This window comes from Candoia aspera, chromosome 8 (genome assembly GCF_035149785.1).
Source record: "Candoia aspera isolate rCanAsp1 chromosome 8, rCanAsp1.hap2, whole genome shotgun sequence".
Lineage (NCBI taxonomy): Eukaryota > Metazoa > Chordata > Lepidosauria > Squamata > Boidae > Candoia > Candoia aspera.
In genome coordinates this window covers 45,028,612-45,046,967 of record NC_086160.1, presented here as the reverse complement: position 1 = coordinate 45,046,967, position 18,356 = coordinate 45,028,612, and the positions used below count along the sequence as shown (strand labels likewise).

General features: G+C 35.7%; 1 protein-coding gene across 1 annotated transcript in view; it reads left to right on the top strand.

Moving 5' to 3' along the window:
- Window positions 1-17,968, top strand: part of PCDH10 (protocadherin 10) — a 41,456-nt gene extending 23,488 nt beyond the window's left edge. Inside the window, exon 5 of the mRNA XM_063310422.1 lies at window positions 17,893-17,968. Coding sequence (XP_063166492.1) covers window positions 17,893-17,927 — 35 coding nt within the window. The 3' untranslated portion in view covers window positions 17,928-17,968. The remainder of the gene's footprint in view (window positions 1-17,892) is intronic.
- Window positions 17,969-18,356: the final 388 nt, after the last annotated feature.

The following is an 18,356-nucleotide window of genomic DNA, read 5'->3' as shown; positions in this document are numbered from 1 at the left end:
CATTTCTAATCAGTTATGCTTGGCAAGCACTGCCACCTGTTGAAGATATGTAGAAGTAAGCAAAATAAGCTATACTGAAGTAGAAAGAAGTAAATCATTAGCAACTAAAGCACTTTTAATGACAATTAAACTTGCATTATGTAATAAAAGCATGAATAAACCAAAGGTGTTAGATTTCATTATATTTAGCATTCATTTATCATGTATTTGTTATCTTTTAGTTTCGTTTTGACTTAAAGGTTACTAACATTGTTACCATACCTCCATCTGTGTAACAAATGTGTATGGCTTGATCATATGCTCCGTATTTTCCAAATAAATTATAAATTTTGGTTATTCCTAAACAATTTCTCCAATCCAAATATATTGTTTTCAGTAGCATGTGCTTTGGGAAATGCAAGTCCTTCCTATGACTTGCAATAAAAAAAAAAAAAGTGCATCTTAGCTCCACTATTATTATGTATCTTACCATCAATCCGTCCATCCTTTCAATATTTAGATGTTTATTTGAGGACTTTTAGGGAACTGGATGGATATGATTTTGTCAGAAAAAGAGAGGTATAAAAAGGAGTGGTAAAATGGACATTATAGCATTTTTCAGATACCTGGATGATTTTGTACAGAGGAGCAAAAAATATTTTCTGTTATTGCAGTGTGCATATCTAGATCTAATGCCCATCCATATTTCCACTTCAGAAACCACTTAGTTCCTTACTCACAGGAAGGTGTAATGTAAGGCAGTACTTCAGATTCAAATGGAAAAAAAAAAATGTTTCAGGGCATGTGTAGGTATGCGAACAACACCTGCTGGCAACCAAACTAAATCCAGATTTTCCTGGGATCACACTGCAGCTGTGGAGGGCAGCCACAGAATCCAGGTGAAAGATGCAACTGCTTTAAAGAACTGTTGATAGGGGCTGTGTGAACACCCTGCATGGTCTGGATTACCATTAGAATCTGAAGTGCTACATAATCCTAGTAGAATATGGTTGTATCTTAGCAAAAATCTCTGAACCATAAGAGCAGCAAAACAATGGTATCAAGCAGCCAAAGAGAGTGATGATATCTTCATTGTTAGGGATAAAATGAAGATGGACGTTGGACTGGAATTTTTTAATCCCTTTCCAACTTCGTAATTTGCAAATGGCAGTCATAAACACATATACACATACAGAGAGAGAGAGAGACAGAGTTCACATGCAGCGTAAAACTGTTCAGTTAGGGAGTTCTAGAGCCTAGGAAAAACTGCTGAGAATGTGAAGTGTTCCCAATTTTCCCTGAAATTTTGCTTTCACTAATCCCAGTATACAGAGAAGATTTTCTCCAATAGACTTACAGTATATGGCAAATTAAGGCACTCTTGTTTCTATGATTTTTAGGACTTTATGTAACAACCATCTTCTCACATTGTGACCAGAAACAGGCTATGTGCTAGTTCAATAATTTCTGCAGTCCCCTTTTGCATGGTTTCCAACAGATGCCACATCCTGGACCTATTTTACTTCCAATTACCTTTCAACCGCACAGAAGATACTGGTGAGAAAGGACAGACATGCAAATTTCACTTGTTAACAGTTTTTACCTTAACTTCAGTTTGACCTGTATCCACATCTGTTTGCAGTGTGTGTGTACACACAAACTGAACTATACTTTTCGTATTTATTTCTTCCAATATGCACATTTTCTACACACTTTCATTAACACATTTTCTCATCATTTTTTCTTGATATAAGGTTATGAACATTAAAACATTAACCTTTCTGCATACATATAACTTGTGGGTTACATTGCAAAGTCTAGCAGAGTGTGGATCTGTTTATCAAATTAATCCATTTTTTTGCCAACTTTCATATCTATAGCCTTCCTAAAGATGTTTATTTCATAAACAGCATACTGGAAGTTATGTCATTATCTTTTTACAGGTAAATATAACACAACTTTGTTGGAAATAAAGTAAAATCAAATATATTTTTATTTTTAAAATTGCATTGAATATAACAAAACCAAGTTGCAGTAAAACACTAACACAGTAGCAATGAAATATAACAGAATAAATTTAGTTCCAGTAAAACTCTTAACAACAACAGGTACTATTAAAATTTTCACTTAAAAGGGGACAATGCACTCTACATGGGGCTACCCCTGAAGAGTATCTGGAAGCTTCAACTGGTCCAGAATGTGGCTGTGTGAGCAGTTATTGGTGCCCCAAGATCAGCACATGTGACGCCACTGCTGCATGAGCTGCACTGGGTACCAGTTTGCTTCCGGGTCCAATTCAAGGTGTTGGTTATGACCTTTAAAGCCCTACATGGCATGGGACCCCTTAACATTGACCCCACCCAGTCATGCAGGGAGGGCATGCTACCAACCCTGCCAGTAAGAGAATTCCACCTGGTGGGGTCCAGGAGGCGGGCCTTCTCTGCGGTGGCACCCGCCTTCTGGAACATTCTGGCTCTGGAGGTGAGACAGGCTCCTTCGTTCCCGGCCTTCCGGAAGAACTTGAAAACTTGGTTCTGCCACCTTGCTTGGGGTGAAAGGGGCACCAGTTCTTCTTGGGGGTGGCTAGTACCATAGATCTCTCCCCAATGAATAAGATCTTCACTGCTTGGATTTTATACCTATTTTATGTCATGAGCACTGATGGTGAGCAGGAGGGGGGCCCTATCCAGGGGGGAAAACGCATGCATAGTAGTGAGGAGTTGAGCAGCCATTCAAAGAGAGACAGAACAGACCCGTCTTGACTTTTGGGGTTTATCTGTCTGGGTTTTCCCACACTTCTTCAGTTTGTTAGGATTTTCTTTCTAATGTAGCAGTAATAAAACACTAGAGACCTATTCCTCGTCTCAGCGTGGTTCCTGACTGTTAGGACATTTTATCTTTATTTATTGGTCTATTATATTGTAATTTATATGTTTTTAATTTTGATTTTATTGTAAACTGTCCAGAATCCCCTTTTTGGGAGAGATGGGCAGTGATAGAAATTTGAAAAATAAACAAACAAACAAACAATAACATGTGACTTTAAAAAATTCTGCATTTGGTGGCACACATATAGAAATGTGTGACATGTTAATCTAAGTAGCCACTGAGATTTTATGTTTGAGAATAAACAATATATGGATAAATCTTACAAGTGATTAATATATTTTGTAGCTAACTGGGAGGGAAGACCCTTTCCAGGAGCATTTTTTTTTTAAAAAGAGATAAAGTAAGTTTTATGTTAGGTTTATTCAAAACGTATTCATACTAAGAACATGTTATTGCATCTTACTGCAATAAGTTATATAGCAGTGAGGCCTATATATCTTCACAGAAATTGTGAATGAACATAGGGGAACAGAGTGCAAAATCTTTTAAACACTTTTTTTTAGCCTGGCAAGTTTTTTAAGTGAACAAGTATTTGTTCTGTTTGGGTTATTCCTTGTTTTTAAGCTAAGGACATATTTTCTACAGTTCTGTAGAATTGTAGGTGTCTCCAGTTCAAAATATAAGCTATTATGTCAGTCTCTTTTTATAGATACATATATCAAAAGCCCAAAATGAAACATTTTGATAACAAAACAAGTTAATTGTTGTTGAGATCCTGGTGTTAGTGATGAAGAGGATAACAAGTGGCCTATTTATGATATAACATGACTCATCAGTGACTTAGACTTTGCTGTGAACAGTATGCTAATCACATACAGTATTTAAACAATACAAGCTTGGAAAGGATTGCAGATCTTTTTGCCAAATGCAATTAAGTACTCTATAATCTTGATAAATTGGAAGGATGGACTGAAATGTGGTAAGATAGCACTTCAAATCAAGACATAATTGCTTTGCTCTTGAATGCTAAACAAAAGACTAAAGCCAATAAATATGGGGAATTGTGGACAATGAGGAGGAATAAATCGCATTGAAAAAAGCATAGTATCTAATAATCTGCTACAATACGTGATCGCAAAATAGACTTTAAATGAAGCTTCAATTAACAGAGTAGTCACGTGGCTAGAATGCAGTTTTTTCTTTTATTTTGTATGTTCACACCTTAAAAGGATCACACATTGTTCACACTGAGAGAAGCATGGTACTGTATAATCTCCTGCATCGGTAGCACTTTAAAAATGCATAGAATATTGCAGGGTTTAATGTTTCCCTCACATTAAAAAGGAAAAAAAAAATCCTCTTTACAATAGGATTCATGTAGAAAACTAAGGTGTTCTTTCATGGAGGTGCTAGCTTTTAATAAGCAAGAATAGTTATAACTGCATTAAATCTGTAAAGCCCTCTATTACTTAAATTTCTAAGAATTGCTGTTCTACAATTACAGTCAGGTTGTCTTAAAATGTAGATGTGATCTTTTTTAAACAAACAAACTTATTTACAAGAATGTTGATTATTACAGAAACAGTGTTTAGTGGATAAAGCTGTGAATATGCCATCAAATGACTTGGAAATAGTTGTGTACTGATCTTGAGTATTAGAGGATCCCATGGAACAATAATGCAGCTATAGGGAGTAATCAGCTCAAATCTGACCTCTTTTTGGCATCAATGGTAGTTCTCAGTTAAAAGAAAATTAATACCCATGACTTGGGAGAGGAATGGGCTATCAAGCAAATCACTCATATATAAAAAATACACATCTGTCTATCAATGGATGCTTATACACACACACACACACACACACACACACAAATACATTGGCCTTTCAATGCAAGTTTATGATTTAAATCCTTCTCTTCATTTTTTTTCCCAAACTGCTTCATTGGTGTTCATTTTTTTCTCCATTTTCAGCCTGTCTTACCTATAGCCTGCCTTACCATCATGCTTTTCAGTCTAACAGGTGATGGGGTACATACAGAAGGAAAGTAAATAATTTAAGTGATCTTATTGGCAATAAATGTAAGAACTGTAATAATTGTGAAGGCTATTTTTCCCAAGGTTTAAGTGGATCTAACCACCCTTCCTACTATATTGCTGCTAAAACAGTGGAAAACAGTTATGTGTCCTTGACTAATTTGGGATGCAGTTTTCTGATCCAGTGATTCAGTAGTAACAGAAAATCCAAAAATGATAAAAGTTATAAATAAATATGGATTTAGAAATTAGACCAGCAACTGAGACAATATGAGGTAGGTTTGGAAAAGATGGACAGGTTGGGAGGCTGTAGTGGAGGCAGTGTAGAATTCAGTGGTGGGACAGCATCTCAGAATCATAGCCTTACTTGGTTCTCTCTCTGTCAGTTCAAAATCTTGACCTCAGAAAATTCTTAAAGAAGACATCCAAGGTAGAACATGGGAAAGGGTCTGAAAGGCCCTTCCAATCTCCCAACATATGCTGATTATAATGAAAATTGAGAGCACCAACTTGGGTAATCTAATTTCCTTCCTACTACTTACATAGAGTGATGTGTGCTGTAATTGACAAAGTGTTAGGTATTTCCGAGTGGTCTGATACTGGATGACTAAGAAAACAAAGTGCTTGTGTTAGTTAATTTAAGTCACACTGCTCTTTTAGAAAGATCTCTTATGAATGAATAGTTATTGTTGTTTTAAAATTACAGTTCTGCTTTTAGATAGTGAACTCCTGAATAAGTATCAGGATACAGTATGCTTAAAAAGCAGTTCACATATGAATATCAACAGTTGGAGAAGAAGCCTAGTAATGGCTTAGCACTCTGAAAGAAAGGAGTAGCTTCTAATCTGGATAAGTATTAATAAGCAGTTGAGACTGTGCATATTGAACTGATGAAATATATCTTTAACATTTCCTGTCTCTAAAGTTCAAGTGAATTGTCAAGTGTAGTTCCACAGGTTTCAATTCTTTGCTGGTAAACATTTTAATGAATTACTTGAATAAACAGCTGGAGGAGATGCTTATTAAGTTTGTGGATATTAAAAAAAGAGCTGGATACCCCAGAAGATAGAATAAGAATTCAAAATAATCTGAAAGAATACATATATATTAATAGAGATAAATAGGAGACTCACTAAGGCTGTGATTGCCTCAGATTCAAATACAAAATAATACTCTGAAGCAGGCAGGCATGCTTTTCACATAGCACCTTTCTGAAACTCTGTATAGCAGTTGCATCTTTTCCAGGATTGCATATGCAGCTGCAGAGAGATGTGCTGTGATCTCACAAAAAGATGCAGCTTATTTGAAGACTTGCATACTGGTGCTATGTTAGCACCCCTATGTGCTCCAAAGCACTTCTTTGTTTTTGAAGCCAACATACTTTGTATCCCTGTTATTTGTTTAAGAAAAAAAAAAAGTCAACAAGTAGAGGATAAGAGACAAGTCTGACAAATTTATGTGTGAAAAAGAGTCTTGGAACTTTAGATGTTCACAAACTGAATATTAGCTAGCAGTGTGATAAGGCTGCTAAAAAGGCAAATACAGTTTTATATTGCATCAGTAGAAGTACAGTTGCTAAGTGAATTGAATAAATTTTTCCACTGTATTATGCAATGATGTGTTGACACATTGAATGCTTATTCCTGGCACCAATCTAAGGAAGATTCAGAGAATCTGTGACAGGTACAAATAAGGGCAGCAAGAATGAACAGGGGATAGAAAACTATTTGGAGAACAGACTGAGGGAATAAATATTTTTAGCCATGAAAAATATGATAGCGGAAGGGTTGTGATAGTCATTTTCAGGTACTTGAAGGGATGTCATGGAAGAATGGCATGATCTTCTGTGAGAGTGCAAGGACATGGGCAGTGCCATCTACATAATCTCATCAAAATGCTAAAAACAGTGATGTGGGATTGTTCTACAAGTTCTGTCCCTTTTGAACATGTGTGCAATGTTGTGACAGACATAGGAATGCTGCAGTGCTGCTTTCATCTGTCTGATCCCACCCCTCTTCTCCCTATAGATGTCCATTACATGGAATAATGATAATTAATGACAAGAAGGAAGATTAGGAAATGTTGCATATTAGAACTGTTGACTTTCTAATATAACAACAAGTAAAAACAGTGAAATATTGGAACCAATTCCCAAAGGAGGTGATGAGCTCCCTTTTATTAGATACATTCAAGGAATGACTGGCCAGAGAACTTTTAATTTTAATTTGGATTCATGCATTGAGCAGTCGGTTGATTCAGTGTCCTAAATAAAACCAGAGCCAGTCTGGTCTAGTGGTTAAGGTGCTGGGCTAGAAACCAGGAGTCTGTGAGTTCTAGTCCTGCCTTAGGCATGAAAGATGGCTAGGTGACTTTGGGCCAGTCACTCTTTCTCAGGCCAACTCACCTCACAGAGTTGTTGTTGTGGGGAAAATAGGAGGAGGAAGGAGCATTAAGTATGTTCGCCCCCTTGAGTTATTTATAAAAATAATAAAGGCAGAATAAAAATTAAATAGCTCTTTCCAATACACTGCCTTGTATTATGTAATACAATACATAATAAATCAATTTTGTCTTTTTCTAGGTTCTAAATACACCTAGGCTTTACTTGCTTTTAGAATATGAAGACACTAATATTCAAAAATTAGATATAGCTTAGAACAGCCAAAGGTAGTTTTGTCTTACTTGTTAAACACAAACTGTATGGACATTTCAATCCTATGCAAGTTTACTGATTAGTTGTTCAGTGTGTGTCTTTAGATGTACTCTTAAACTAGAATACATAGAATTGCAGCTCAAGAATTTGAAAATATTGACACAAAGAAAACCATTGCCTGTGTATTTTACATTGATCTTTTGAAAATGACAAGTTAGGGTTGTCTGACACATAATTTCTGTTTGGTGCTAAAACTAATGAAGCAGCATGTATGTGTGTCTATGATATTTGGTTCATAAACCTCTGAAGCAAATTTCCTTGATTGTTGGTCCACTATCCACAAATATGCTTTGATAGAGAAAGTGACCTGTTTGCATTTAGATGAGCCATCTGTTCCCTTTTAATGGTAATGGTGACAGTTTCAGTGTCAGAGTCATGCTGAATGGATAGAAAACAGAGAATGCTTACTGCTATATCCGTAAGTGCACTTTTGTCTGTAGTTGCCTTGGAGTCAGTGTCACCAAAAACATTTGAATTTATTTAGATAGTTATATAACAACATTCACTTACATGCAACGCCATGAAAGGCTGATTGCTTGTTGCTTTTTTATTCCTGCTGTGGGCAAGACAACCTTTAGATATGCTTATTTTTTACACAGCCTCAAAGTAGGAACAAAATCATCAATAGAGTAAAATGAGATTTAATTATTTTGTTTGTCACAAAAGGTGAAAACAGAGCAATTATTATAGCCATTATTTTATTTATTGCCTAGGTATATGGCCTCACAGCCCTCATTTAATTTTGAAAATGTTTAAATAAATGTACATGCTTGGGTGAACATTGTCTTCTTAATTTAGAGGTGTGAGTTTCTTATATTGCAAAATCTAGAATGAACAAGCATCAGCTCCTTTGTATTCAGAAACTGGATCAAATTTAGACTTGTCTTGTAGGAGGAAGCCTTCTGCTTCTCCATAATTGGAACCTCGTTTCACAAAATTTAAGAATTGCTTTGACAAGTAAGTAGATGCCTTATTCTTAGCTATGCTGGAAGTTGTGCTGTCACAATGGTGTAAGAACAAGGATTTGTTTTGTACACTGACCCTAGGTGATAATAGGGAATAATGAGATTCCTATACAGGTACTCCTTGCTTACTGACTGCATCATTTAGCTACCATTTGAAGTTATGATGGTGCAAAAAAAGCTTTGCAACCAAGCCTCGCATTTACAACTGTCACAGTGTCCCACAGTCACATGATCACCATTCAAGTTCTTCACCAGCACACATTTACGATGGTCACAGGGATGGTTGCAGCGTCCTGCAGTCATGTGATTGCCATTTGTGTGCTTTGCAACTGGCTTGTGACAAGCAGAGTTAGAGAATAGGTGGAAGTAAATTCCTAAGGTGTGGTTACACGATGCTTTGCTTAGTGAGGTCATAAGCCCATTCCCGTCATGTGATTTTATGCCTAGTAACCACAGTGCTTCCTTGGAGTTGCCAGTTTCAATTGTGGTCACTAAGTGAGGACTACCTGTATTCCTATCTTATTTGTTTGTTTGTTTATTACATTTATATCCCACTACAATCAACTCTTGGCACTTAACGTAATATAGAAAAAAAGTTTAGAACATCCATAGTAGGAATAAAATCAGCATAATATCATACCAATATAACAAGAATAAAACAACTAAAAAAATTAAAGCAGAGACACCCCAGTGTAATTATAATGCCCTCCAGAACGTTTTCAGCATATTTCTAAATGCAATCTGATTTCTTCATCAGTTGCTCCAACCAGTATTGGTCTGACCTTTTAAGATGACCAAGTGCTAAGCCATAAACAGTTTTGTAAGTAAAATACAACACTTTAAATTGTACCTGGAAGCTAACTGGTAGCCGGTGCAGGGCCTTAGCAAAATATAATATGCTTCTAATGGTAGGTGTCAATGAGCGCATGGACAATTGCATTCTGGAATAACTGTAGCTTACAAATGGTTTTTAAAGGTAGCTCTGCATAAAGCGTTGCAGGAGTCTGAGTCATAAGGGTCTGAGTTACTGTGGTGAGATCCTTCTGTGCCGGGTAAGGCCACAGTGGGTGCAGAACTGAAGAAAAGGCCTTTCTAGTGACAGATTTCACCTGTTACACTAGAAAGAGCCACATGTTAAAAGAATCCCAAAATCACAAACCTGCTGTTTCAGGGTAGTGCCTACCTGTCCAAATATAACACTGGTACTGATGGAAAACTTCAATGAACAAGCTATTTCTATCTTATTCAGGTTAAACTTCATCCTGTTCTGTCCCATCCAGATTCTGAGAGCCTCTAAGCTCCAAGAATGGACATCAACAGCTTTTCCCCTACAGCTCAGGACAGTGATATAAAGTTGAGTGTCATCAGCATACTGATGATATTACACCCCAAATTATCAGATGATCTCATCCAGCAGCTTCATACAGATGTTAAAGATGAGGAGAAAGAAGACTGATCCCTGTGAAACTCTACAAAGTAGGGGCCACTGAGCTGATTTCTCCTCCCCCATTCCAGTTGACTAAACCTTCCCAGTGAGGAAGGAGCATAACTACTACAAGGTAGTGCATTCAACCTTCAATAATGTAAGGCAATCCAGTAAGATACCATGGTTGTTGGTATCAAAAGCTACTGAAAGATCTGAGAGGACCACTTATCGGGATACAGACTGAGGTCTTCAATGAGAGCAATTGATGCTGAGCCTGAAAAGGGTCCAGATAATCCATGTTATCTAAGGTGGTCCATGGTTGATCCACCACCACCATGTTAACAACCTTTCTGAAAAAGGGAAGTTTGGAGACTAAGCAATAGTTATTTAAAACCTTCAGGTCCTTATATTTGTAACATGAAGTATTACCCATTGGTCTGTGAAGCACTATATTGTCAGTGTTTTCCTGTAATGGCTGCCTGAGGTCTCAACCAGGAGTATTTCCTGGCAATACATTAGAAGTGTGCAATTTGAAGTGTGATGACCATATGTAATTAAGTCCCTCTTCAAGATATTTACAAAAGTTATTGCCAAATTGTATTCTTATCCAAACAGTACATATTTATTTTATTCATTTTATTATATTTAAATAAAATCAGCTAACACCTTTTTTTTTAAAAAAAAAATCCTGGTTTCAGCCTGCTCTTTGACATGCATCCCCTAGCATGCCACTCCAAGACCAGCTCTGATCCTCAGATGGTGGAGGAGGGGAGTGTATTCCCCCACTACCACTCCCCTGTGATGGTACCAGGGATAACATTTTGGACATTTTTCCAGGATAGCATGTTCTCACCTGAGCCATAATGGGTGGTCTGTGTATGTGTGTATGAATAAATAAGCTATAGGAAGAGGAAGCAATGCATTTTCTTTACACAAACAAAAGTAAATGATTTGGTTCAAAGCAGCTTACATGGAAATGAATTTAGATATAATGGGCCAAAGCTAACACTAAGCATAATATTACTGACAGTTATTAACATGGCATTAGCAGTTACAATGTCTCCAAATAATAAAACTCAGTTGTGTATGGTAATTAGGAAGAACATCTGATTGTTTCTGTATTCCAAGCTGAAGTCAGCTGCAATATTTCAAGCCTTCATGGATGTGAGTACATACAAACAAATTCAGTTTAATTGGATATTTCCAAATTCTAGGGGTTTGTGTGTGTGTGTGTTTGTGTGCATATGATCATGATCGTAAATGTCTGGATCCAAATAATTCAGAAATGTTTTGTTTTCCTAAATTATGGAGTGTAGTGAACATATTAGTATCATGTTACTTTTACATACAGTATTATGAACATTTCAGATGTTTTTCAGTAGCTGTAAGTAATTGAACAAAAATAACTTGTTTGGGATGTTGTGCTGTGGTTCAGGTTTGTACTAGGGATGGAGATACCCAGGATCAAGTTCACTCTCAACTCTAGAAACTCAGCAGTTCACTTTGGTCCAGCACACTCTCAGCCCAACATACCTCACAGGATTGTGATTGTAGAGAAAATTTGGAAGAGAAGTAATATGTTTAGTACTTTAAGCTTTGTAGAACACATGGGATTAATCTAAGAAGGAAATAACTAAAAGCTGGATAACAACATAAAAGTGATAAAGCATACTAAAAATGTATGATAAAAGCAATTTTTATATTCACATTTATATTCAGTTAACTTCATTGCATATCGTTTCTTTCATTTCCCCCACCTTAGATCTAAAATATCCCCAAAAGCAAACAGTGTAATTTACAATAAAAATCCATACCACATAGACATAAAATGTCTGTGTTATATACCAGTGTGTATATAATAAAATTATATAAGCAATATAAGCAATAATTTTAGAAACAATATAGCAATTACATAAGAACATATAAAACAAAGAATAATAGCCTGTTTAGGAAAACAAATTAAGTTTAAAAGCAAAATTGAAACTCAGATATTTTTTAATTGAAATTATGGAGTATGTTTTAAAATATGGTCTTTGTAACAGTGTATACTTCCCTTCAAATGTGCCTTTAAGTAAAAGATCTTGACAGTGAACAAAATTAAGGATGTAATAGTTGTATTTTTTAAGAGAGTTGATGTGGTTTTTTTCTAGGAATTAAAGTGTCCTTTTTGAATATCACCGTGTTCATTTTGTGTTGCAGTTAAACTTATGAAGCATCATAGTTACAGAAACGAAAATATTTTCATTACAGATCATTGCCTAGCACAAAAACAGTCAAATCATTATCCTATATACAAAAACAATCATACCTTCTGTCATTCCCAATTTTCTTAAGGTTCAGGCTTAGGAACTACTTTCCATTAGCATGGTTGTCCAATATTTCAGACCGGATTCTTTCTCAACCCTGTTTAGAAATGTGAATCTGCTGGGATCTTCCATATACAATGCATGTGCTTGATTGCTAATCTGTAGCCATTTGTCTAAGTAATGAACTATTTATCTACTGTATAGAGGTTTATCAGTCTATGAATGATTGAAATATGAAAATATTTTACTGTCTTGGAAATATACAGAGCCATGAAATACCATGTTACTAATATAGTACAGGATAAAGGCATTAGCATTCTTATACTCCTTAAAATGCAAGTTCACTCTGAACCATTCCATGAGGCCATTTTTCTACTTTTCTGTCTACAACCTGTCCTCATCCCTAAAGTTGTCAATAGAGATGTTCTTGAGCCCTTTCCCATTTTATCTCATTACATAATGATTTACCTGCTGAATATTTTTTTTTTTTTTTTTTGCTGCAGTATATATTGCATGGATTTAAAAGTAAAGCAGTATATTGTGGGGGACACAATTGATTGATAACATAAAAAGTTTTGTGGCAGATGCAGAGATAATTCTATATACCTGGTGATGTAATTTATTGGGATAGGTGGCCCAGTGCAGAAGAGAAGGATGTTTTGTTGGGAGAGAAGCATGTGATAGTTTAGAAATGTTACTTTTAACCCAGATATTCTGTTCAGTTATTAATTCCACTGGCACTGATAAGGTATATTCAAGTGAAATGAAAAGTGGCTGGAAACAGAAGCACAGGACTGTACAGCATTGCTTTAAAAACCAGCTAAGGTATATTCAGCTATGTAGACACTTAAAGGAACAGTGAGCAGGGGTATATTAGCTCTGCCCAATCTATTCCCTTTCTAAATTGCTTGTGAAATAGAGGATCACTTTCTGAAGAGGGAGATTTCTATACATTAGAAACACTTTGCAGAAAGTGGAGGGGGTGGAGTTAATGTTCACAACAGCTTCTAAAACAGGGAGTTGGGCTGAGAATGAACAGTTGATCCCAGGTCACCTAGTGCATATTTCAATTTGAGATTCTCCAGCTCTAATATGGCACTCTAATTACCATGTGGTTTTGATGACTAACCATCTATAATGCATGCCATCGGGCAATCCCCCTCAGCTTTACAAGGTTCTTCCTTGGTTTCTGCATCATTCAGTACATTGTTCATTTTCTGTTCATTTTTAAAATGTGCCAAAACTTTCAGCCCAATCTTTTTTTTTTTTTTTAAAGGACAATTTTGTAAAGAAAGAGTGAAACAGAAAATACTGTTTATAACAGGGGATGAAGAAGTAGGTAAAGTCTTTACTTTGGAATAGGCTGGAGATAAATTCTTTAGTTTTGGAATTTTTTTCTCCTTCCCTTCTGCTTCCTTCCTGCAATAATGCTGTGGGAATAATGCTCGTTGTGTATCAAAATTTAAAAAAAAATGCTACTGTTCTAAGGAAACATTGTCATACATGTAAACTGAACTGAAGTAATATCCAATATCCTCCCCTCAAAAAAGAATTTTCCCACCTTATTCATCCCTTAGAAGAAGAAAGATTTTACTTACAGTCATGCATGCAACATACAATATATGTTCCCAAAGACAAGTAGTACCACAAAAGGAAAGATGCAATTTTGATTCAACACACAATAATTTGGGGATGGGAGGTGAATGTGTATGAGAGAGGGAGGGAGGGGTGGGGGGAGGGAGAGAGAGAGAGAGAGAGAAATGCTTATTCAAACTGCTGTATGCCATACCTGATAACTTATTTGCCATGCAGACATTAAAAAATAAAATAAAATCTTGGAAACGTGCTGCTCAAGATAAGAGCAGATCCTTGAACTTTGTCAGAAAATTGCAATTTTCACCTAGCGTATGTGTCTTCTATATATACAACCTTTTTTCTTATGGCATACCTTACAGATAAAAATTATACCTTTTTTTCCTTTGTCACTTTGTAAGACATACAGGAATCTCTCTCTCAGTCTCCCAAGATGTTGGAGATAGTTGTTTTGAAAACCTCCTTAGGCTCTTTCTTTTTTTCCTCCTAATGGACTTGTTGGTAGCTAGGGGGGGGGGTCTAGAAAAGAAAAGAAACTATAATGGATATAGCAGTTATCAAATCAGATAAAGAATGCTATTACGGTTTTTACTTGGATGGAAACTTAACAGTTTCATCTTAGTGACATATACACATTATGAACAATCATATTTACATTTGTTTACTTAACATTCCCTCTTACTGTTCCTCTCTTAAGAAAACTAAGAAAGTTTCACTGGGACAGCCAATTAACGAACCACAGAATGGCAGTAATATTTAGCAGTCTGCAAAGATCACTCAAGATAGGAACTAATGTCTGAAGGATACAGTAAGACCTGTTTTAATGTTGAAGGGTAGCAGTAGTTTGTAAAAACACACTGTGATTTAGGAGTAAATTGTCCTGAGGAACACTTGGTGTGGCATAGATTCACAGAGATAAAATACTGAACATTCTCAATTTGCTCTAGAAATAGAGGGATATACTGTATTTGGTGACACTTATAGATGAAATGAGGATTTTATTCATTATTTTGTAAGTATGGCCTGAAGATACAGTTCTAATTTTCAGGGAAGGCTATGCTTGATAGTAACTGAAAGCTATACTTAATTATTAAGTATTAAGGGGTGATGACAAGAATTGGTTTCCATTATTTCTCAGTTTTGTTTGGATTTTCATTTGGGGTGGTGATGATACAAGTAATTGATTTTTTTTTTTTTTTAAATATTTTCTAGGCCTTACACTACACTTTTTTAAAAAGTTTTCCTGCATCAGAATAAAAATAAACCATGCTACTGATTTTGACAGTTGTGCTGCCTTGTTTCAGTGGTGTAGTAACAAAAATGTTTCAGAGTACAGCTTTGGGCTATTTGGGGTCAACAAGCTGTCTACATGGTCTAAACTCATTATAAGACTCTCAACCAGGTTTCATTTTCTTTCTAATGAAATCAGCTTATCCCATTATTTTTTCCTTCATATTCTTAGATGAGTCTAAAAAGGTTCCTTGACTTCACATTGACAAAACTCCCATCCTTAGCACATAGTTGTACAGTTGTCTGAAAGATAGTACAAGTCTAGTGGTATTTGACTCTGGAGTTTCTTGCTACTGATTTTTAAAATCCTCAGTGCTTTCTTTTCAGAGAAACAATGTCAAAAGCCATTGATACTGATTTGCCATGATATTGACACTGATATTTTGATTGGAAACAAATGAAAAAGCTGTCTTTTTTCTTTATACTGTATAAGTTCAGCATTTTTAAAGTGTTTTTTATTTACTATATTCATAAATTGCTTTAATATAAGGGTTCTAGACAATGTATGATGCCCGTGGAGACAGGCATTCTCTGTGGTGGATCTCCTTTGGAACAGCTTACACCCCACTCAAAGAGTTTTGTACTGTTAAAATAGTATTTAACAGTACAATAATGTCATAATACAGTGGAATATAATAAACCACAACACAACAGCAATAGCAATATTTCCATGTTTGGCTCAAATTTAACTTCAGCTATTTAATCTTCAAAAATCCTCTGGAAAAAACAGGTCTTAACTAGTTCTCTAACAGCTAACAGTCATTCTTGACTTTGAGTGGGGTGTAAGCTGTTCCAAAAGAGATCCACCACAGAGAATGCCTGTTTCCACGGGCCTCATACTTGTGAGTAGGAAAAGACATTCAGCAGGCACTGTCTATTTATCCAGTTTTCTGGGAACAATTTATGTGAGATAAATATCTCTAACATACCCAAGGTTTGAACTGTATGGGACTTTATAGGTAATACCAGCATCCTGAACTGTACTCATAAACAAAGAGTAATCAGTGAAGCTCCATAGCAGTGATATTATATTATTATATTATATTATATTATATTATATTATATTATATTATATTATATTATATTATATTATATTATATTATATTATATTATATTATATTATATTATATTATATTATATTATATTATATTATATTATATTATATTAATCTATCTAATTTGTCCCCATCCATCTCCTCACATCAGGGGACTCTGGGTGGTTTACAACAATCGATTAAAAACAACAACCATAAAATACACAGTATAACAATACAATAATAAATAATATAAATAAAGGTAAAAATGAAGAATCCAGGTGGTAAAGTATCTAAAACAGTCCAAGTGTGGGAGGAGTGGTCTATAGCAACCATCCCCATGTAGATCTATTCCCCTCTCCACCCCAAGCGAGGCGGCAGAACCAGGTCTTCAGACTCCTATATGACAGTATAATAGTAAGTACATGTGGCCTTTTTGTATCAGCTGAAGTTTACTGATGGACTTCAAAGGCAGCCCCACATACAGCAAATTGCAGTCATCCAAAGGTAAGGCAATAAGGGCATAAGTGACTGTCATCAGCATCTCCTCTTCTAGAAAAGTTTACAGTTTTCATACAACCTTCCTGGCCATGGTGTCCAGCAGGGGGTATAAGTCCAGAGATCCATACTGTGAGTCTGCACTTTCAAATAGAGCAGATCCCCATTAAAAGCCAAAGTTGGTATCACCTCACCGCAGATCATTTTTGTAATGGGCTGTGAGAATAACCTTAAGGAACAGGGGAAAGATCCACAGCCAAGGCAATGGTCAGATAATAGAAATCTGGGTCCAAAGCAGGAATGTAATTTGAGAAAACATCTCAGACTTGATCTCCCATTTCTCTTTAAGATGCAGGCAGGGACGGGGGAGGCACATTCAGAGTTGCAAGATTCTCTTACAATAACCGTATAATAAAAGTAGTTTTAGTATTCATAACTTTGGTGTTCAAGTCTAGTCTACTTCAAAGGGCTGACAGCTTTTGAATCAACAGCCACTCTATCTTTCTTGGGTTGAGTACGAGCCATGTTTCTCCCTATGGAGGCCAAGATAGTCTCTAGGAAGTGGGTCAGGATTTTGACCATATCGCTCATTTGGTGTTGTGGGGTGGAAATGTCTAATTGGTATCATCAGCATATTGATATCTCACCCCCACACTGATGGATGACCTCTTCCTACCATTTTGTGTAGGTATTAAGCATATTTACTAAATACATTTAAATCTTAATGGGAATAAAGCTTTTATTAGATATTGTACCATGTATTGGCATTCAAACAAAAATGTAGGGTTGCATTATATGATGTTCTTAAAAACTATCTTGAATATAACAGCATTTTGGGACAGATTACTGTAGAATTTTTCGTTCGTTTAAAAAGCTGTCTGTGTTATCCTTGAAAGAAATGCAGGTTTTTCTTTGTTTTTAAGCCTATATTAGGTAGATTTTTTTTCCCTTTCCGTGTGCTAATTGTTTTTCTTTCTCACCTCTAGACATTATTACCAAATCATATATAAGATATTTATGTTATATAAACATGTCAATTTTATTTAATTTTTTTAATTATTACAATTAAAAAAAATAATAAGCCATCGGCCTGAAGATCAACATAAATCTATTAATTTGATTTTGTTCCCATAATGAAAAGATTATAAAGCTCTTCATAAGAGACCTTAGAATTCCTGATTCTTACATGAATTCTTATACTGACCGTAATGCTTTCCACCTCTCTAGGCCTTGCCATTTGTGGATCACAAAGTGGATTATAAAAGAATAGTGATTAAAGAACTGCAGATCCTCTGTGAGATAGGTAAGCATTATTATTCTCCTTTTATAGATGGGGGAATCAAGGACAGAGAGGTGTGATGTGCAATCCTATATATTCCTACCAGAAGTGAGCCCCATTGAGTTCAGTGGGATTTGCTCCCAGGTAAGTGAGTATAGGATTGCAGTTTTAGACTTTTATGTTATTTTATTTCCTTTTTCATGTCCCCCATCCAAAAGGAAAAACCAGAAGTAGTTCAGATATTATCTTCTTATTCTCTCCTTTAACTACAGAATAATAATTCTTTACATATAACCTCTCTGACTCTATTTCCCCAACTGTAAAGCAAGGATAATAATACAGGTTGAGACAGATTTTCTGTATTGGCACTTTTTTATGCTTGCAGAAAACTGTAAGATTAGTGTTGATCCCA